The sequence below is a fragment of the Zalophus californianus genome, chromosome 12 (genome assembly GCF_009762305.2).
Source record: "Zalophus californianus isolate mZalCal1 chromosome 12, mZalCal1.pri.v2, whole genome shotgun sequence".
NCBI classification, from domain to species: Eukaryota; Metazoa; Chordata; class Mammalia; order Carnivora; family Otariidae; genus Zalophus; species Zalophus californianus.
Window position 1 is genome coordinate 62,662,847 of NC_045606.1, and position 21,893 is coordinate 62,684,739.

Below are 21,893 nucleotides of genomic sequence, written 5' to 3' on the forward strand. Positions count from 1 at the left end.
TGTTTTAAAAAATATTATGTTCTTGGGTGCCTGGCTGGCTCAGTTGTGGTAGAGCATGTGACTCTTGATCTTGGGTTTGTGATTTCAAACTCCATGTTGGGCATAGAGCCTACTTAAAGTAGTAGGTTCTTATTGTGTAAGTGAAACAATACAAAGATGTATAATAAAATATAATAATTTCCTATTAGCCCCTTTAGCCCCCTGAGGTAAATATTAATAACCTTCCACAGTGTCTCTCCATGTTCATAAATCTTTCATGTTTAAATCTTCAATCCATCTGGAATTTATTGTGGTATTCAGTGTGACAATAAGGATCTAACTTTATGTTTTTCCAGATGGCTAGCTAGTTTTTCAAACACCCTTTACTGAAAACTATTTTTCCCTTGTCTAAAATGTGACTTTTTTTTTTTTGGAAGATTTAAAATTTTTTTTTTTAAGATTTATTTGTCAGAGAGAGTGCGCGCACACAAACGGAAAGGGGCAGGCAGAGGGAGAAGCAGGCCCCCTGCTGAGCAGGGAACCTAATGCAGGGCTCGATCCCAGGACCCCGGGATCATGACCTGAGCCGAAAGCAGACACTTAACCGACTGAGCCACCCGGGCGTCCCAAGATTTTAATTTTTTTAAAGTAATCTCTATACCCAATGTGAGGCTCAAACTCAAGTACTTCTCTCTCCACAGGGAGCCAGTGTTTTTAATTTCATAGGTCTTCTGCACATATACAGTGAAGTACTTACATTCTCTCAGTTTAATTTTTTACAGGAATGAGAGCTTGCTATATCCTGTACCTTCCAAACAGCATTTTTAAGTTTTGTGTTTTTTTTTAAAGATTTTTATTTATTTATTTGACAGAGAGAGACACAGTGAGAGAGGGAACACAAGCAGGGGGAGTGGGAGAGGGAGAAGCAGGCCTCCTGCAGAGCAGGGAGCCCGATGCGGGGCTCGATCCCAGGACCCTGGGATCATGACCTGAGCCGAAGGCAGACACTTAATGACTGAGCCCCCCAGGCGCCCCGTTTTTTTTTTTTTTTAAGTAATCTCTACCACAATGTGGGGCTGAAACCCATGACCCTGAGATCAAGAGTTGCATGCTGTCCTGAGTCAGCCAGGTGCCCCCAAAACATCATTTTATTTATTTATTCATTCATTCATTCATTTAAAAAATTTACTTATTTATGTTAGAGAGAGTGAACACAAGTAGGGGAGGGGCAGAGGGAGAAAGAGAAGCAGACTTCTTGGCTGTGTTCTCATCCTGGCCTTCCTGGTGCATGTGAGGGGCTGAGGGCTGGAACTCCACAACGTGGGGGAAAGGGTATTTCTCCATAGCCTCTTCTGGTGGGCTCTGTAGATGATCGGCTTCCTGGGTGAGGAGAATCATCTGTTATTGTCATTTTTTACGGCCCTCGGCTTTGTGTTTGGTCTCTGAGGGCTACTGAGGAGGGAGAGCCCCTCGCAGCTCAGTCTTTTCATCCCCCTGGCCCCACTCGGCTGGCCATCGTCTCTGAGGCAGTCATCCTCTGGCTGTGTTTGAGGTAATGGTGGAATGGACTGGCTCTTTCAGGACAGGCTTTTTGCCACATGAGTGCAGATCACTGTGGTTCAGACTTGGTAGTAGACGTGGCATATTAAGTTTTATTATTTTATTCTAGAAACATCTGGCTTTGGGGAGTTGATTTCTGTCCTCACCAAACTCACAGGAATCAGATTCAATTGGCAGTTTATACAAAGGCTGGATCTCTCCCCTGAGCAGAATGCTTGGGCCTCCTGCCAGTGGCACTTGGGAAACCCAAGTAACTCACCAGAAGGTGGCTTGGTGAGCAGGGATTACAGTAGGAAGAGTCATCCAGGCTCTGGTAGGGACTGCAGAGTTGAATTGCTCTCTGTATTTGTGTTACTTTTATGGCAATCCAAATATTCTGTCTCATATATACAGATATTCTCTTCTTTAGATACTGGAGACATTGTCCTTGTGACAGATTCTTAGTTTCTAATAAGGGCCACCCCGGATGCTTTTTGCATTAACTTGACCCGGTTACCAAGCACAGTCCAATGTATAGTAGCTGCATTTCTGTGTGGTTGCTTCTTGTCACGTGCTTCCCATCCATAACCTGACCAAGCCAGAGGGATGGAGGGCTTGTTTCTGGGAGTGTTTTTGTACACGGCCGCTCCCACTCTGTGTGTGTGAGTTCTTGGGAATGTCGGTCTCAGGGGAGCATGTTTCCAGGCTGTGTCCTCACGTTCTAAGTTTCAGCCTATTCCAGGGTCTGGAGTGCTCTGCCTTCCTGTTGCCTTGTGATGCCAACTAACGTACCCAGCTGCTGTGGTGTTGGTTGTGAGGAACCTCTTTCTTTCCTTCTTTTCTAGCTACTCACGGAACCGCACCTTTGACACGTACATTGGGCAGGGCTACGTGATTGCTGGCATGGATGAAGGTCTACTGGGTGTTTGCATCGGCGAGAAGCGGAGGATTGTGGTCCCCCCTCACCTCGGCTATGGAGAGGAAGGAAGAGGTGAGTGCCGGCAGCTTCCAAGCAATCAGGGCTTCTTGAGGGCCCAAATGTGGAAGCAGAAGTCCCACTAAAGACTTGAATGTCCAAACAGCTTTGGTTTCTAGAAATGGTCTATTCTTTCCTCTTGTCTCCACTGCCCATTTTCCTATTTGAAAATTCTTAGACCTACGCCAAAGTTGAAAGAACTGTGAGATGAACTCTTAGATTCATCAACTGTTAACATCTTGCTGTGTTTATTTTCTCCAATTACATTTTTTGTTTGTTGTTGTTGAGCCATTTGAACGTATATTGCAAACCTCCCCCTTTTTGTTTTTTGTTTTTTAACAGTTTTATTGAGGTATAATTTATATGCCATAAAATTTACCCGTTTTAAGTGTACAATTCAGTGACTTTTAAAGATTTATTTATTTATTTTAAAGAGAGAGAGAGCATGAGCTGGAGGGGTAGAGGGAGAGGGAGAGAGAATCTCAAGCAGACTCCGTGCTGGGCACAGAGCCCAACACAGGGCTCGATCCCGCAACCCTCAGATCGTGACCTGAGCAGAAACCAAGAGTCGGATTCTTAACCAACTGCACCACCCAGGCATCCCCAATTCAGTGACTTTTAGTAAATGTAGTGAGTTGGGTAACCATCACCCTAACCCGATTTTAGAACACTTTTGTCACTCTAATAGCAAACCGCCTTTTATTTTGTTTATTTATTTTTAAAAGATTGTATTTATTTGTCAGACAGAGCACAAGCAGGGGGAGCGGCAGGCAGGAGAAGCAGGCTTCCCGCTGAGCAAGGAGCCCAATGAGGGACTTGATCCCGGGACCCTGGGATCATGACCTGAGCTGAAGGCAGATGCTTAACTGTCTGAGCCACCCAGGCATCCCAGCAAATCCCCTTTTAAACATTATACAAATGATACATGTTGACTTTAGAAAAAAGAAAATACAGATAATGAAAGAAAATAAAAATCTCCCATAATCCCATCATGCAGGAATAAACATTGGTGTGATGTGGTAGGCGGAATAGCAGCCCCAAAAGATGTCCCCTTCCTATCCCCAGAACGTGTGAATATGTTAACTCACATAGTGGAAGGGATTTTGCAGATGTGATTAATGTGAGGATCTTGAGATGGGGAGATTATTCTGGATCATCCAGGTGGCCTTGATGTACTTACAAGAGCCTTTGTAAGAGGGAAGCAGGAGGTCAGAGAGAGGAGAAAATGCTAAGTTGCTGGCTTGGAAGTTAGTTGGAGGAAGGGGCTACAGGTTAAGGAATGAGGGCAGCTACAGGGAGCTGGAAAAGGTGAGGAAACAGATTCTACCTCGAAGCCTCCAAAAGGAATGCATCCCTGCCAACACCTTGAATTCAGACTTTTGACCCTCCAGAGTTATGAGAATAAATCTGCATTGCTTTAAGCCACCAAATTTGTGGAAATTTGTTATAGTAACAATAGGAAACTAATACAACCATGAAGTGAAAATACACATCCACCTACACTAATAAATACAATAAATTCTTTTTCTTTTCCTTTTAAGTAAACTCTACCCCCAGTGTGGGGCTCAAACTTTCCACCCCGAGATCAAGAATCGCATGGTCTACTGACTAGGCCAGCAAGGTGCGCCATTAAGTTTCTGATCTGTAAAGCCACACCAGTTCACAGCTTACGACATATTCAACAGGCCTTGCTTCATGTCCTGTTTGTCTGTGTCTTGATGCTCCGTTGTTTTGTATCCTGTAAACTTCTACTCAAATACATACAGAAATAGACAAATACTTTCTGAGTATTCGTGTTTTGCTAAGCCCTCAGGATTAATCCTTCGTTTCTCTAAATATATTAATGGAAAACATTTGCTTAAATTATTTTTTTCCTTTTGGCTTTCTATCAAGTATGAGACAGAGCTCTGCAAAGCATTATATAAGGCTCTGGGAAACATCCGAATGCTCATAAATTCTGTGGGTATGAGGCTGCTTTGTCCCAAACCATATGTTGTTCTGGGGGCAGAGACACTCTGACAGGTACCACCCGGGTGCTCTTGCACAGGGGCGGAGGTGGGGGGCACCTCTTTCTTCTTTGGATTAGTGTCTCCCTGGCCTCTTTGTGGGTTTTGCATAGGACTTAATGCTAATCCTTCAGGGACTGACCCCAGAAGGGTGTCAGGACATGGAGGACATACCACAGGGCCAAGCGCATAGTAAACATTCAATAAATATTTGTGGAAGGAGTGAAATGCTGGGCTCCCCATGGGGTTCTCCAGCTCCATTCTTGGCATTTCATTTTATTGAGGCCATTTTTCCCCCTGCGGGGTTAGTGGAAGGGAGGGTGTAGGCCTTCTGGAAAGGCTCTGGCCCTCTGCTGTCTACTCTGTTCCACAGGGTCCACTCTGAAATTAGGATGCTTGGCTGTGTTTGTAGCCCTGAAGGGGAGAATGGATTCTGTCCGAGGCGCTGTGGAAGCCTTGCTTCCTCGTTTTCTGTTCCCCAGTTTCCAAATTACCTTCTAAGCACTCTAAGATTGGGAATATAGGATTATCATGAGAATTAAATAAATCAATACATAGAAAGCACCTAGAAGTGTGCTTGGTACTTAATAAGCACCCGCTGTGCGTATGTGTGTGTGTGTTAGAGAGAGCAGCCAAGAAACAGACAGAAAAATAAGTGGCAGGGATGGGGGGCTGTAGGTGTTCACAGTCTGAATTCTTTCTGGAGCTGTGCTGTTTTCTTGAACAAGGTCTGTCTGAGTTGGTTTTCTTATCTGTAAAATGCTAATGAAAGTATTATACATCCTTGATTCTAAGTAACACTAATTTTTATTTATTTATTTTAAAGATTTTATTTGTTTATTTGACAGAGAGAGAGAGAGAGAGAGAGAACACAAGCAGGGGGAGTGGCAGGCAGAGGGAGAAGCAGGCTCTCTGCTGAGCAGGGAGCTGGACGTGGGGCTCGATCCCAGGACCCTGAGATCATGACCCGAGCTGAAGGCAGCCACTTAACTGACTGAGCCACCCAGGCGCCCCTAAGTAACACTAATTTTTTAAAAACGATTTATTTACTTATTTTGGAGAGAGAGCACACCTGCAAGCTGGGGGGGGGGGCGGGGAGGGGCTGAGAGAGAACGAGAATCTCAAGCAGACTCCTCGCTGAGCGTGGAGCCCTAAGTGGGGCTCGATCCTACAACCCATGAAAGCATGACCTGTGCTAAAACCGAGTCCGATCCTTAACTGACCAAGCCACCCAGGCGCCCCGTAAGTAATACTATTTACAAAGATTTTACATTTAAGCTTCTCTGAAATGGTCTAGGGGTGTGTTTAACCACGGATGCATATGTTTAAGGTGTCCCCCTGCCCCTCTCCGGCCCCCTGAGAAGTGGTCATTAAATTCATGGAGCATCTGCTAATCCTGGATTTATGGTAATCCCCCACAAGGTAGCTGCAGGGATTTAATGAGAGAGTGTAGGGGCGCCTGGCTGGCTCAGTCGGCAGAGCATGCGGCTCTTGATCTTGGGGTTGGGAGTTCAAGCTCCCATTGGGTGTGGAGATTACTTAAAAATAAAATCTTTAAAAACATGAGAGTGTATGTGAAAAATACCTTTGTAAACTGTAAAACATTATTCAGATGTGAGGTAATGTTTTTAAAAGTGGAGATGATGGAAAAGAAAAGTATACTAATTTTGTGTAGATGAGATAGGGTGTGTTGTAAAAGTACTTTTATCAGTTGTTAGGTGTACTATATCATAAGGGGTGTATATGGGCCAGTTTTGGCTAGGAGTTTCTCCCCTGTGAAGTTTCTGTTATTTTAGTTTCTCTTGCACAGTGATGGGGGACTGGAGTGACTTTTCACTCTGCAGCAGATTTTCTCATCTTTCCTCTTCTGTAGGAGCCAGGTGAGCCTTAATGTGGCTGAGTTTAGTTTCCTCATCTGTGAGGAGCTCAGCCATACATCTTTCAAGCTCAGTGACCCCATGGGCAGTAGCTGTCCTCTTGAATCATAGTCCAAACTCTGTTCTTAACTGACTGCGTGACCCTGGGCAAATCTGTGCCTCAGTTTCCTCATGAGGGTCAGGTTACTTCTAATGGCCCTTCCAGCTTCAGTTTCCCAGTATTCTCTAGGTTTTCCCGTCTAGGTCTCCCGTGTTTCTCACTGGAGGTCTGTGGGGACATCCCTGGTGACACTGGGGAGGTACGCGTGCTACCGCTTGGAGGACTCATTAATTTCCTGTGTCTGACCTTTAGGGAACATCCCTGGTTCAGCCGTGCTGGTGTTTGACATCCATGTGATTGACTTCCACAACCCTTCCGACTCCATCAGCATCATCTCCCACTACAAGCCCCCTGACTGCTCCGTGCTGAGTAAGAAGGGGGATTACCTCAAGTATCACTACAATGCCTCGCTTCTGGATGGGACTCTGCTGGATTCCACGTAAGGGCCACTGGGGACAGTAGGGGCATAAGCCTGGAGGATAACAGCCATAGGTTCCCAGGATTCTCGTTTGCTTTTCATCAGGTCCTGGTTGAGAGCTTTTTTCTCCATGCTTCCTCACTGTGAAATTGTCTTTCTGAAAAACAGATGTCATCTTCTGACTGCTGTCTTTAAAAATTAACCCACAGCTACATTACAAGCTCTGCAGTCTGGCACATCAGGCTGTATTTGTCAGCTCTGCTCTGCTTGACTGATCTCATTTTCTGTTAGGGCCCATTTTTTTGCCTCATAGAGCTGCCATGTGCAGTGGTGAAAGATGTGCACTGCTTAAACCCTTCCTTCTGGCCAACTTCTGCCCAGGCTAAAATGTCCTCCCTTTTTGCAAAGTCTTTCCTTAATTCCTAGGAAGAATCAGCTGCTCCCACTTCTGTGTCTCATAATGTTTTAAGTTATTATTTTTATTAGCAAAACGTATTTATTTTTGTTTCTGTCTCTCTTGCTGGTCTGAATACCTTAGAGAAACCCAACATGTTTATTCATATTTTCATTCCTTACACCTAGCCTAGAGCATAGCACAAAGAGAGCATTTTATTTTTACTTATTATTATTTTTTAAAGATTTTATTTTTATTTATTTGACAGAGAGAGACACGGCAAGAGAGGGAACACAAGCAGGGGGAGTGGGAGAGGGAGAAGCAGGCCTCCCGCCGAGCAGGGAGCCCGATGCGGGACTCGATCCCAGGACCCTGAGATCATGACCTGAGCCAAAAGCTTAACGACTGAGCCACCCAGGCGCCCCAAGGAAGAATTTTATAAATGTTAATTGATTGAGATGAATCTGAAATATTATTAGTAGGAATCAACAGTATAAACTAGTATCATTGGCCAATTTTGGTAAAAAGGAGCTTGCTTCTTATGTTTCTGAGTCTTTAAATGTAATTGTAAGTAAAATATTCTCTTCTCTGGGAAAGAAACATTTTCAGCCTTCCCTTATATGTCTATATAAGTATATCCATTTTCGTACTGAGCCTGACTTAGATTCCTAAGTTTGGACTGGGGAGAAAGAAGGGCTTCATATAAATATGTGTTGCTGCATTTATGCTGCATGAGGAGGGCCTTCTCTCCCTCCCACCTGCCCCTCTCTGGTGACATTGTTGAAGGGGGGCGGCTGGCAAGAGCCAGACATGGAGACGGAGCCCTAGGGACATGTTCTTCAGAGCATTCTCTCTGGTGCTACGAGATCCTGTATTTTAATGCATTTAGTGTTTTTCTAAAATGTGTTGATTATTAAAAACATTACTTTATGTATCTCTAAGAAAAAAAACGCTGCCCCCAAATTAACATGCTGCTAATCATAAAGTGTATCACAATTACAGAGATGTTAAAATGTGAAAGTATGTGCGTTATAGAATCAATGAACTATGTACTAGCTTCCGGAGCTCAGATTTACAAGGACCTGCTTTACAGCAAACCTCCTTGCATTAATATTAGAAGCCTTTGGAGGGCAGCGTAGAAGAAGCATGGCTTGTTGCTTGGGGGATCAAGTGAGCTTGGGGTCCACAAGTTTAGAATAGTCTGTAAGGTCAATGGCTTGCTGTCACTGCTCTTGCTAATGTTCATGTTCTTGTCTGGTGCTCTTACTCTGGGGCGGGGGTGAGGGGAAGTGGGGGTGGAAAATGAACAAAGGAATTGCTTCTCAGTGGGTTCAGGATATGCTTCTCGTGGAGGGTGGGGAGAATCAGCCTTCCTGCCTTCTAATGTTTGGTGGATTCATAACATTCCTGCAGAGTCTCCAGGAGCCACGTGATGTTCCTTCCTCTTATCAGACTCCATTCTAGACCATGGGAGTCATTTGTGTTCCATGTAAATCTGCACTGAAGAGTAACATCTGGCATCCCCGCTGCTCTGTTCTGGGTGTAAGCTTCAGAATAATGGGAAAATAGGATGTATGGTGGGTGTTTGCCTCCTGTGTGTGGGAGAGGAAGATGAGACTGCTCCCACCCCAAGCCTTCCACGGGCTCTGTAAACAAGGAGGCGGGTGACGCTGTGGGCACCTCTCATCAGCACAAGATACGCCGGCTGCTGAGAGGATGGAGGGGAAATGTGGGCGAAGAGCCAGAGAGGGTGGCCTGCAAGTGGGCAGCAGGAGGCTTGCAGTGGATGGGAAGCCGGGGAGGCGGAGAAGGAACGAGGAGAATGTCGGAGAACAACTGGCAATCAATCAATCAATAATAAATAATAAATATAAATAAATAAATAAATAAATAAATAAATAAATAAATAAATAAATAGTTGATCCGAGGAAGAGGAATTAGTGGGGCATTCGGAGGTGATACATGAAAGCACAATGTTTGTGTGTGTTTATATTGGCCTCAGAGCAGAAGAATAAACCTTTGTTATTTGACGACTAAATGAGGTTTTGACTATTCTGTAAGGCTTGGAAACGGAGTAGTCCCATGGGAGGTCCCCAGGGTCCCTGGAGGAAGGCAGTGTGCGGGTGTCTCTGTGCTGCTGACAAAGGAGGAATTGTGTGGGAGGCGGGACAGAGGACATCCTGCTCCCTCCCACAGGCCTTGGGCCAAGGCAGCCTGTGCCAGAGTTGGCTTTGTTTTGGTTTCGTCCCAGGTAGGACAAATGCAAACCCTGTTTTGGTTTGTGGGTGCCTCACAACCAGCCTGGGCCTGGGAACCAGTTTCAGAAGGGAAGGTGGCGGTAGCCCTGCCCCCAGGGCAGGCTGGGAAGCCTGATGAGGGGAAGTGACCCAAAGGGGCTGTGCCTTCCACGCTGTCGCCACCTGGTGACGGGCATCAAGGGGACTCCGAGATACCGGGGAGGCTTTTCTTCCTCGCTGTTGAAGAATAGCTCCATTGTTCGTCTTTAGGAAGTGGTAGAAAGCAGTAGTGCCATGCGTTTGGGAAGAGATTTATTTTCAGTAGCAACCGAGGTGATGGAGCCCCAACTTTCATTTATGTGGATTTCCCCGGGACGGTGGACATCAAGGATAATTTCAACCATGGCTCAAGTTAAACTTTCAGTTACTTTTCTAAAGTCAAGAACTATTACAGACATAAGCACTTCACACCCTCAAGGCCATCCACTTACTGAGCTCTTTATGCTTGTTCTCCTGGCTGCCAGCAGACTTATTATTTACTCTTTAGAAGAACACCCCTGTGAGATGGCTCTTACTGTCTCTGGTTTCTAGATGAGGAAATGGATTTTATTTCTCAAGGTCCAATTAAGTGGCAGAAGCAAGATTCAAACTCAGGTCTTGCTAAATCTGAAACCCAGGGTCTTTATTATGTGTTTTTCGAATTCTCATGAAAATTCCTTACTGGGGTATTGATTAAAATACAGAGAAAAGTTGTAAGAGCAGTCCAAAGGACTTCCTTTTCCCTGGAATCATTGAGAAGTGGGTTGCCACCATGATGTCCCATCGTCCCTGAGTACATTCGTGCACCTTTCCTACAAACGTGGACATGCTCCTGCATAATTCAACACACACTTTATAGCCACAAAGTTAACACTGGTATGTTACTATCTTTTCATCCTCAGACCCCACCTAGGTTTTGCCAGTTGTTCCCATAAGGTCTTTTATAGCCAAAGGATCCCATTCAATATGTTCCAATGCTCTGGAATGGCTCCTTGGACTTCCCTTGATTTTCTTGACACTTTTGAAGATGACACATTCATTATTTTGCAGAACGTTTCTCAATTCGGGCTTGTCGTCTGATGTTTTCTCCTGATTAGACAGGGGTTTTGTATTTTTGGCAGAAAGATCACGGAAGAGATGTAGATGTGTTCTCATGAAAACACTCTCAACTACCAATGGGTTGCTGACCTAACTGGGGACTCTTCTCTTTCCTTTTCAGGTGGAATTTAGGCAAGACATATAATATTGTTTTGGGATCTGGACAAGTTGTGTTGGGAATGGATATGGGTCTCAGAGAGATGTGCGTCGGAGAGAAACGGACAGTGGTCGTTCCACCCCACCTTGGCTATGGGGAGGCTGGTGTGGGTGAGTCAGCAACAAACAGCATTACAGGGTGTTGGGGCATGTTCACAGTCTGAATGTTGTGCTTTTGGGGGGGGCGCCATATTTAGAACCACAGTATGCTTCTTCCATTTAAAACCCAAAGATGGGGCGCCTGGGTGGCTCAGTCGGCTAAGCGGGTGCCTTCGGCTCAGGTCATGATCCCAGGGTCCTGGGATCGAGCCCCGCATCGGGCTCCCTGCTCAGCAGGGAGTCTCCTTCTCCCTCTCCCTCTGCCTACTGCTCTGCCTACTTGTGTTCTCTATCTTTGTCAAATAAATAAATAAAATCTTAAAAAAAAAAATAAAACCCAAAGAATCAGGGCTGCCTGGCTGGCTCTCTTGGTAGACATACAACTGTTGATCTTGGGTTTGTGAGTTAGAGCCCCACATTGGGTGTAGAGACTATTTAAAAATAAGATCATTAAAAAAAAAGAAACTTAAAAAAAAAAAACCCAAAAGGGCGGCTGGGTGGCTCAGTTGGTTAAGCGACTGCCTTTGGCTCAGGTCATGATCCTGGAGTCCCGGGATCGAGTCCCACATCGGGCTCCCTGCTCAGTGGGGAGCCTGCTTCTCCCTCTCACTCTCCCCCATTCTCATGTGCTCTCTCTCTCTCTCTCATGCTCTCTCTCAAATAAATAAATAAAATCTTAAAAAAAAAAAACCCAAAGAATCTGTGGGTTTAGAATTAATATTAATCAGTTAATATTAGAATATATAATCATAATATTATACAATTTATATAATTAAAATGTGTTTATTGTATATCTAATATAATATTAATACTATAACACATGATAATATAATAATGTCATGAGTTAATACTTAAATTTAGCATCTTTGTTTAAAGAGTCCCATGAATTCAGTGTTAATGCCCTGCACCTCCTTAAGAAAGCAGGAGTTTCTGTGAAAAAACGCCTTGGGTCTTTAAACTCATGTGTGGGAAATGTTCCTGAAGGAGCTTTCCTAGTGATTTGTGTTAAGTGAAGCTGAGGCTTCCTTCTGGAACAGGTTCCTGGGACAGTGGAATGCTACCGGCCTTTGCTTTTCACTTCTCCTGAACCTGTAAGCTATCCATGAAGATTTCCTTTCGGAAGAGATGAGTGTCAAGTTCGGAAATATTGGCTTTACCTTGCCCTCACAGCTGGTATGGTTGACTTCATGATTTGGGCCAAAATGAGTCCTACACATAGGGGATTTGGGAACCCCATCTTCTTCAATGTTTTATGCTCCTACTCTCTGGAGATGGGAAGTGCTAACTTATAAAAGATACGTATCTACTTTGGGTTGATTTTCTCTTTTTCACAATTTTACTTTTTGGCTCAGCCCAAGGAGCATGTGACTCTTGTTCTCAGGGTCGTGAGTTTGAGCCCCATGTTGGGTGTAGTAGAGCTTATTTATTTATTTATTTATTTATTTATTTTTTTTAAAGATTTTATTTATTTATTTGAGAGAGAGAGAATGAGAGATAGAGAGCATGAGAGGGAAGAGGGTCAGAGGGAGAAGCAGACTCCCCGCTGAGCAGGGAGCCCGATGTGGGACTCGATCCCGAGACTCCAGGATCATGACCTGAGCCGAAGGCAGTCGCTTAACCAACTGAGCCACCCAGGCGCCCTAGTAGAGCTTATTTAAAACAAAACAAAACAAAACAAAACAAAATAAGCCCCACAACTGCCTGCTAGTCTCCCCAATCCAAGAAGAAACACTTAAAAAAAAATGTGTACCCTATCAGACCATGGGATATATAAGTATTTATAATATATAATAATTTCAAATAAGATGTATTATATACGTGTATGTATATATATATATATATTCATATGCTTATATAATTTCTTTTGGGCTCATACTGTATATACTCATAAATTTGTTTTTATAGTCATATCTTAGATCAGGATTTTAAGGCATACTGTATTATTCTTAAGGTTCTGCTGTAGGATTTATTCAAAAGTTCTACAACTATAGTTTCTAGTAGTGGCTTTCAAACTTCTTCACCAAGACATACAGTAAGAAATAAATTTCATGGGGGCACCCGGGTGGCTCAGTCGGTTAAGCATCTGACTCCTGGCTGTGGCTCAGGTCATGATCTCATGACTCATGGGATCGAGCCCCACTTTGGGCTCTGCACTCGGCGGGGAGTCTGCTTGAGATTCTCTTCTTCTCCCTCTGCCCCTCCGCCTGCATGTGCGCACACACACTCTTTCTCCGTCTTCCTCTCTCTCTCAAATAAAAACTTCTTAAGAGGTGCAGTGTACCCGTATCTATTCTATTCTTTAATTAAAAAAAATGCTGGTCACCATCCTGTAAACGGATTTCATCACCCACTAATGGTCACTACCTACAGTTTGGAAAAAACCTCTTGCTGGTGTGGAACTTTCTTGCTCTCACAAGAAATGCTTGCCACCCGGGAGGCAGTTGGAACCCTGGGTCGGGGGAGGGAGGTTGAGATGGGCATGCCCGCTGTCTGATGGTATAACACTGTCTCTTCCCTTGTTGGTGAGGCAGATGGAGAAGTGCCCGGCAGCGCCGTCTTGGTGTTTGACATTGAGCTGCTGGAGCTCGTGGCTGGTCTGCCTGAGGGGTACATGTTCATATGGAATGGCGAGGTGTCACCCAACCTCTTTGAAGAAATCGACAAGGATGGTAATGGAGAAGTCCTCCTCGAAGAGGTAACTGACCTTTGAAGGAAAGCGGGACTAAAGGAGCCTGGGGAGCCTTATTGGGGCAGGGGTCCATTCTGAATGTGAAACCTTCCTAGAGTGAGGAGGACACACCTGTGCCTATTTCTTGCCATGATGGTAACCTGCACACGCTCGTGTGCCAGACACTTCTATACACACACTCTAAATTGAAGCTCACAGTTCCTTTTTGAAGAAACTGAAGCCCTGAGAGGTACGGGGCTTGATTCCAGGGCTCACAATTCAATTCTCAGTTCCTGGGTGCTCACTGTGTGCCTGCATTATGCCAAGAGTTTTTCACATGTATTATCTTGCCTGACCCTTGTGGCAGCCATGTAGTCATCATCCCTGTTTCAGAAGAAGCAGCTGTGCACAGAGAAGGTAAATGGCTTGCCCAGGGTCACACAGCTACCCAGTGGTTTGAGCCAGGATGCATATCCTGGTCTTGATCATCTAGGTGCTGGGTGTTTTCTTCTGTAGCAAACGCCCCTTCGTGGAGCTGGGCAGTAGAGTGGTCTGTCCTGTCACACCCTGCTAAATTCCACGACTCTGCCTGTTCTGTATCTGCTTAGTCAAGGACAGGGGTCCAGCCTTCTCCACTTTCTCTCTGACATCAGTCGCATTTTCCTGGCTATTGGGTGGTTCACATGCTCTTCTCTTCCCTTCTCTTGGTGCATCTTTCCATTTCTTTTATTTCTTTGCTTTCTTCACAGCAAAAATGGCAAAACTCTTTTAAACCCACTCCTGTTAGTCATTTGTCCCTCCATGTCACTGAACCTGGTCTTGCTGAGGTGACTGGTGCCTTTCATGTTGCTGCAGCCAGTGGTCACTTCTCACTCTCCTTGAACGTAGACAAAGCCAGCTGCTTTGCAGGATGCCTTCTTTCCCTGGCTTCCAGACCACACTTTCTTGGTTTTCCTTGGCCCTCACAGGTCAGTGCTTCTCAGGAATCTTCTCCCTGATCTCTTCATGTCGGAGTGCGCCAGCCTGAGTCCTGAGCTTGTTCTCTTCTCCACCTTAACGTCACTTCCTGGGTGATCTCAACCAGTCCCGTGGCTTTGCCATCCATAGCCCCGTGACATCCAAACTTGTAGCTCCGGTCCAGTCTTCTCTCTCTACTTCAGACTCCTACATCTAACTACCCACCGGACATCTTCACTTTCTGAACTCCTGCTACTTCCTTCCCCTGGTCTTGCTTCACCCAAAGCCTTCCTCATCTCCTCTGATGGCAACTCTCAGGTGAGAGCACTCAGTCATCTTCGACTCCCCTCTTTCTCACAGAGGCTATAATTCATCCAGCAGGAAATCGTTCTAGCTCTATCTTGAAAATTTATCCAGAGCCTGACCACTTCTCACCATCTCCACTCTATAGCATCGTGGTCCGGTACCTGCTGTGTCTGGCTTGGACCTCCACGAAGGTCTTCCTGCTTTCACCCTTGTCCCTCACAGCAGCCAGAGTGAGCCTTCTAAAACTTAAACTGGATCATGGCTCCCCTTGTCTCAGAACCCTGAAGAAGACCCCCATTTCCAAAGTCTTCACAGTGGCCTGTAAAGGCCCGCACAAAGGTTCTCCCTGACCTGGTCACTGTAACTTCCTCTCCAGCTGCTCCTCCCCACCACCACCAGGCATGCACCCTCCTTGGGCCTTTGCACCAGTTGTCTCTCTCTTCAGAAGACACTGCCCTGGATAACTGTTTGGCTCCTTCCCTCCCTTCCCTCAAGCCTTTGCACAGGTCTCCCTTTTCCACTAGGGTTTTACCCTGACCGTTGGATTGGGACCTCAACCTCCTCCCTGCCTGTGCTCTGGATCTTCCTTGCTTGGCTCTACTCTTTTGTTTTCTAGAGCACTTCACTTTCTAACTTAATATGGGATTTCCTTATTTTTTTTAAATGTTCCTTTCTAATTGTGTCTTTCCTACTAGGATATGCTAGAATTACAAGGGCAGACTTTTTTTTAATTGATGGCTCTCTAGGATCTTGGATGGTGCTCAGCACACAGTAGATGATAAGTTTTTATTGTATGAATGAATGATTGAATGAATGAGTGCAGGCAGCAGTGTTCCCAGAGGCCAGGGTGGTTAGGGGATTAGCCTTTGGTGGAGAACTAAGTGTTGATTAGGGAAGAAAGGATAGCTCCAATCGCTGCTGTGTTTTGGGTGCCTGGAACCCAGGGACTCCTGGAGTCCTTCGTCAGGGGTTTTTAACCTGCATTTGGAGGAAAAAAAAAAACAAAACAAAACCAAGTTGTGTAGCTCATAAAATTGTGTCTGTTTTGTGAGCTCAGCCTCCCAATTCCAGCCCCATCGCCCTCGGGATGCTCTGTTCAGGCTCTGTTCAGGCCCAGGCTCAGCTGCTGTATCTCATGTCCTGTCTTGTTCCCTCTCTTCAGTTCTCAGAGTACATTCATGCCCAGGTGGCATCTGGCAAAGGGAAACTCGCTCCTGGTTTTGATGCTGACATGATCGTGAAGAATATGTTCACCAACCAGGACCGGAATGGAGACGGGAAGGTCACGGCAGAAGAATTCAAACTCAAAGACCAGGAGGCCAAACATGATGAACTCTAAACCTGACTCAGGCCACTTGTGTGACACCAAGCCCCCTGTCGTGGCAGAACATGAAGTGAGGCGTAAGGGTCTCTCAGAAGGGGAATGAATGGTCCACAAGCAGTAGATGGTCACACAGTACCTGGGGCATGTCAGGGATGGGTTGGTAAACATGGTGAGAACTTTAGGCCACATGCCAGTGATACGAAACAAAATTGGTGTGCGGTGCCTTAGCAGGGGCTGTGTAGAATATTGAAAAGGCTGCACTGTCAGCCATTGTTTTGTGAGCCTTCCGGGTAGTTTTGTTATTAAAGGAAAATAGTGTCATACAGAAGTTACAACCATCTTGGAGGGAACAGAAAAGAAGGTGTCCAGGATATCCACATAAAGAGGATTCACATTGTTTTGTTTTTTAACTTGCTGGTGTTTTAAAAGTGTTCTCCAGATGAGCAGAAAGGACAAAGGGCATGTCCCAGCAGCATTCCCCGAAAGCCCCAGAAAACTGTCAGTGGCCTGTACAGGCTCTGGTCATGCCCAGCTTCCATTTCCTGCCACACACACACAAAACACACACACACACAACTCATACATGTGTGCTTTTGTAGTTAACCAGGCCCTACCTGTTGTGGTCTTCTGATTGGCCGGGTAACTTGGAAGTTAAGAAGAAAATCAGTGGACCAAACAAAAGGCATCTTGGACCACGAGTAGAGAATTTGATTCTGTGTTTGCCATGCAAGATTATCTGCTTCACCCTTTCTTACACCCATTGCTCTGTCCTCCCTGAATCTTTTGGTCAGATAGATATGCACAGGGCTGGTGGCTAAGCCATGCTCCAGAGTATCTCACTGTGACCAAGATGGAAATGTCACCCCAACAGATGAGCATAAACAAGGTGACATATTTCCACTCATTTGTGTCCTGGAGAGGGAGGTGCCCGAAAGCCCAGGGGCCTCTGTGTCAGGAAACAAGGACATGGTTATCTTGTAGCCTGTCCCCATGTTACGCAGTAACCACCTTGCTGCCTTATGTGCTCTGTTCCCAAGCGGTGGTGACATCCACCCTGAAATAATCAATGATTTTCCTTTGGAAACTGCTTTATTTTACTAATTTAAACTGTTTTGTACTGATGTAGCCCTGAGATAGTTCATGAAAATGCTGTGCACTCATTCAGTGGAATAAATGTTGGAAGACTCATCCTTTCGCATATAAAAAATTGAATTATAACATCAGGTTTTGTGGAGTTTTACTTGAGGGCTGAGAGGATCCCATGAGAATACACCTTGATTATCTGTTGACAGTCCCCTTGAAAACACTCAAGGATTGCCTCTGAATTTGCAGGCGTGTGAGGTACAGTATACAGGGGGTGTGTCAGTCAGCGTCCTGGCAGGAAACACACCCTCACATGGGACTTTTGAGGAGAAGCTGCATAAAGGACTTTACAGGAGTGGGGCCAGGGTGCAGAAACCTAGTAAGGATGTCAAGGTACCATGACAACGGTTGGGGAGCACCAGTAGGAGGCCGTTCTACCCCTGGGCCTGAAAGGTGAAGGGGAGCCACAGATATGCCCAAAACTGTGGCTGGTACTGCAGCAGAGGAGTGAGGGCAGAGACCCTCCCCCTTCTCTGTCCTCTCCCTGGTTCCCACTAGCTGAACCCAATCCAAAGCCAAAGGAGGAGGAGGCTAGGGTATAATCTTAGAGGTCAGCTTTTGGGGGCGCAGAGAGACTGACTGCAGGGATTGGGAGTGGGAGCAAATGGGGGAATGACTGGCACATGTATAGAGGAAAATTATGTTTTTTAAAAGCAAACGCTACTGTTTGCAGAAGCAACTTCGGGGACTCTGTACGGTTTGGAAGGCAGAGAAGATGCCTGCTGCGGCCTTCCTGGCTGCTGTTGTCATGGTAACGCGTTCCTTCACCTGCCTTCTACAGAGCGCACCATCACTCCTGATTTCCTGTTTAACAGAATTCCTTAAGTGCACTACATAGGTTAATAATTTTGCTAAATTGAGTTGCCCTTTGGAATGCATTTGACCTGTAACACCTCACTATCCTTACACATCTTCATGAAGATAAAAAAAAAACGTGCTTATTCTTTGACCCCCCTTTTTAGTCGTTCCTGATTTCTTCACTGGCGGTTTTCTTCAGTGGTGGAGACAGGTTGGTTGAATAAAAGACACATTTCTCTGGGGAAATTAAGGACTGTGGGCCTCAGAGCTTCCAGAACAGAGGGAACCCTTAGCTTGTTTTTGTGTTTAAACTCTGCCTGCCCAACGGCTGAGCTGGAACCTTGGTCTTCTCTGGCCTTCAGACTCAGACTGAAATGCTGGCTCTTCTTGAGTCTCCAGCCTGCCACCTGTTTTGTTTTGTTTTGTTTTCCTTACCGAGCCTTACTGAGGTATAATGAACAAATAAAATTGTAAGATAAACTGTATGTGATGATTTGATAAATATGTATATATGTTTACTTGTGAAAGGATCTTTCCCCCACCTAGCACACCTCACTGTGTGTGTGTGTGTGTGTGTGTGTGTGTGTGTGTGTGTGTGTGTGTGTGTGAACATTTAAGTTTTATACTCTGTTAGCAAATTTTAAAACTATACAGAACAGGTCACCATGTTGTGTATTAAATCCTCAGACCTTGTTTATCTTACAGCTGAAAGTCTGTACCCTTTTACCAATCTCTATTTCTCTCCCCTCACGCCCCCCCCGTAACCACTTTTGTACTCTGTTTCTAGGGCTTCAGCTTGAATTTTTTTTTCATGCCACATACAAATAATACTGTGTGATATTTATCATTCTAAACCTTTGGCTTGTTGTTGAGTGCTCCGTGGGCACTTCCGTTCTTCCTGTTGCTAAGGAGGGCATTCAGTTATCTGTGACTGTGTCAGGGGCTTTAATCTCTGGAAGGACCAACTGCTCAGATGGCCTCACTTTATAATGCTGATGCAACACGTGTTTACATTTGCGTTATGATTATCGGTGACAGCTCTGCCGGCAGGACTGTGAGTACTCATTAGGGAGCCAAATACGGGGTACAGATGCCACGGGGCATTTTTCTTAATCATATTTTATACACAGTTTCTGTGTTGCTGCTTGAGGCAGCTTGGATCTCTTGATAGGACAGCTATCACAGGCTCTGGATTGGGACCACCTGACTTCTGACTTACGCAGATTTTGAACTCTGGACCCTAAAGATGAAGTAGGTCATTGATGCCCATGAGATTGGAGCATCTCAGTGAACATGACATCTGAGTATGCATGTGATCTGTGTCCTTGAAACACCACTAGGCTAACCTTGCAAGCATAAGCTATCTGCATTATTTTGTTAAAACCCACTGAGTTTTGATCTCTGATTACCTAGGAATTTTTAATACCTTTCAAAATTATTACTTAAAAGACAGAAAAAAACATTTCATTTTGGCAGGAGAGTTGACCTGACTGCAAGATTCTGCGTAAGTGCTGATACACCGCACTTCAGCGTCTTAGGTTTCTAGGAACAAGGTTGCTCTTTTTATATGTTATGTATGTATGTGTGTGTGTATTTTAGAGAGAGCACGAGTGGGAGGGGAAGAGGGAGAGAGAGAATCTCAGGCAGATTCTGGGCCCAGCGCAGAGCCCGACGTGGGGCTTGATCCTAGGACCCTGAGATCATGACCTGAGCCAAAACCAAGAGTCAGACACTTAACCTGAGCTACCCAGGGACCCCAAAGTGGCCTTCTTGGGGATCTGCATCTTTTTATAAACTAAGAATACTGTTCCCAATTATTTTTTTTTATTTTAAAGATTTTATTTATTTATTTGAGAGAGAAAGAATGAGAGATAGCAGGAGAGGGAAGAGGGTCAGAGGGAGAAGCAGACTCCCCGCTGAGCAGGGAGCCTGATGCGGGACTCGATCCCGGAACTCCAGGATCATGACCTGAGCTGAAGGCAGTCGCTTAACCAACTGAGCCACCCAGGCGCCCTGTTCCCAATTATTTATTGCTAGTTGCAGATATAAAACTTGCATACTTACTGAAATAGTGTTTGTGTGGTCTTTGTCCTTAATGTTGGAATTTTAATAGGTCAAGGGAGTCCTTCCAGCTTACACTGGCCATATTTGTATCTCATTTAAACACAGACAATTAATGCCTGGTCCCAGCCAAAATTTCTCCTTTGAGCTCTAGTCTATTTGGTACCTCTCCCTGTGTACCTCACAGGTACCTCAAACGTTGCATGTCCAAAAGAGAATGTGCGTCCCCCCTGCCTTCCCAACACCCTCCACCCAAGCCTGTTCTTTCCTCCCCCACCTCCATGTGCTTAAACCAGACATCTTCGAGACCCTTCCTCCTCTCTCACCCCATACGTTTAATCCAAAAGCAAGTCTTGTCATTTCTAAATCTAAACTAGTGAAAATGATCCACTTCTCCCTGAGTCCTACTGTAATTTTTAGTGCAAACTTCTGCAGCAGCCCCCTCACTGATTCGCTGGGGTAGATCTGCCCCACCAGTCCATTTTCTGCATGTCAGCATGATCATGGCACTGCTTTGCAGGGAGAGTAAAACCAAACTCATGATTTACAAAGCCCTGTGTGATCTGGCACCCTCACCTCCCATTCATGATTCCGTTCCTTTGCTCATAACACTGTTAAGCCAGTTCTCAGTTCTTTGAACACCTTCAATTTTCTTACTCAGGACCTTTGCACCTGCCATTCTCTCTCCCTGGAATGTTTCTCCCTCGATTCCTCACATGGCTGGCTCCTTATCCTTCAGGCTTTGGCTGAAATACTATCTCCTCAGAGCTTTCTCTGGCTGCCTTGTCTAAAATATTTGTGTTGGTTTCTTCATAGTATCTTATTTCTGTCACATCTGCTAGGATGGAAGCTACACGAGGGCAGGAAGCATGTGGGATGTGTTAATTACTGTTTCTCTGGAACCTAGCCGACAGCCAGGACTTCAGTATTTGTTGGACAAGTCACTGTTCATTTACTCAATCCTCACCTCAAGTTCATACCCCAATTTAGAGATGAGGAAACCAAGGCTTAGAAAAGTTAGAAACTTACTAAATATCCTAGAGAGAATCTAAGACTCAGATCCAGGTTTGACTGACTTGAAGGCCTGTGCCCCTTACAACTTGGGCACATTTTATCTTATCTATTAAACTTGTACTGAAATACTAGAATAAGTATAAAACACAGCAGGATTGATGAATCTTGAGGTAACCTTGGACAAGTTCCAGGATTAGTTATTCAAGATCCCACATATCTTTTCCTTCCTGATGCTCCATGGGGTACACCAAAGAGAAAACCTTGAACCTAAAGTCTGGTTAAAAAAACCTTTAATGGGGCCTCTGAGTGGCTCAGTCAGTTAAGCGTCTGCTTTCAGCTCAGGTCATGATCCCAGGGTCCTGCGATCATGTCCGTATCAGGCGCCCTGCTCAGCTGGGAGCCTGCTTTTCCCCCTGCCTGCCACTCCCCCCCCGCTTGTGCTCTCTCTCTCTGACAAATAAATAAATAAAATTTAAAAAAAACCTTTAATAATCTACCTAATCAACTCTGGTGTCTATTAAACATACCAAGGAATGCAGAGTTCTTGTAAAATCACTCTGGAACAAACTAGTATCTCTGACAGTTGTTTTTGTTTCTCAGTTTCATCAAAATCGTTCATCTCAGCACCCAAAACTGCTTTACCTCCTAAAGTAAAATTCAAAATTGGAAAAAAAAAAACACCCCACAAAACCCAAAAAACCCTA

At 45.1% G+C, this 21,893-nt stretch overlaps 1 protein-coding gene across 1 annotated transcript in view; it reads left to right on the plus strand.

The window, feature by feature from the left end:
* The window catches only part of FKBP9 (FKBP prolyl isomerase 9), a 38,360-nt gene extending 20,969 nt beyond the window's left edge, over window positions 1–17,391 (plus strand). Inside the window, exons 6-10 of the mRNA XM_027573389.2 lie at window positions 2,364–2,509; window positions 6,730–6,916; window positions 10,785–10,930; window positions 13,450–13,613; window positions 16,012–17,391. Of these exons, the coding sequence (XP_027429190.2) occupies window positions 2,364–2,509; window positions 6,730–6,916; window positions 10,785–10,930; window positions 13,450–13,613; window positions 16,012–16,188 (820 nt within the window). The 3' untranslated portion in view covers window positions 16,189–17,391. The remainder of the gene's footprint in view (window positions 1–2,363; window positions 2,510–6,729; window positions 6,917–10,784; window positions 10,931–13,449; window positions 13,614–16,011) is intronic.
* Window positions 17,392–21,893: the final 4,502 nt, after the last annotated feature.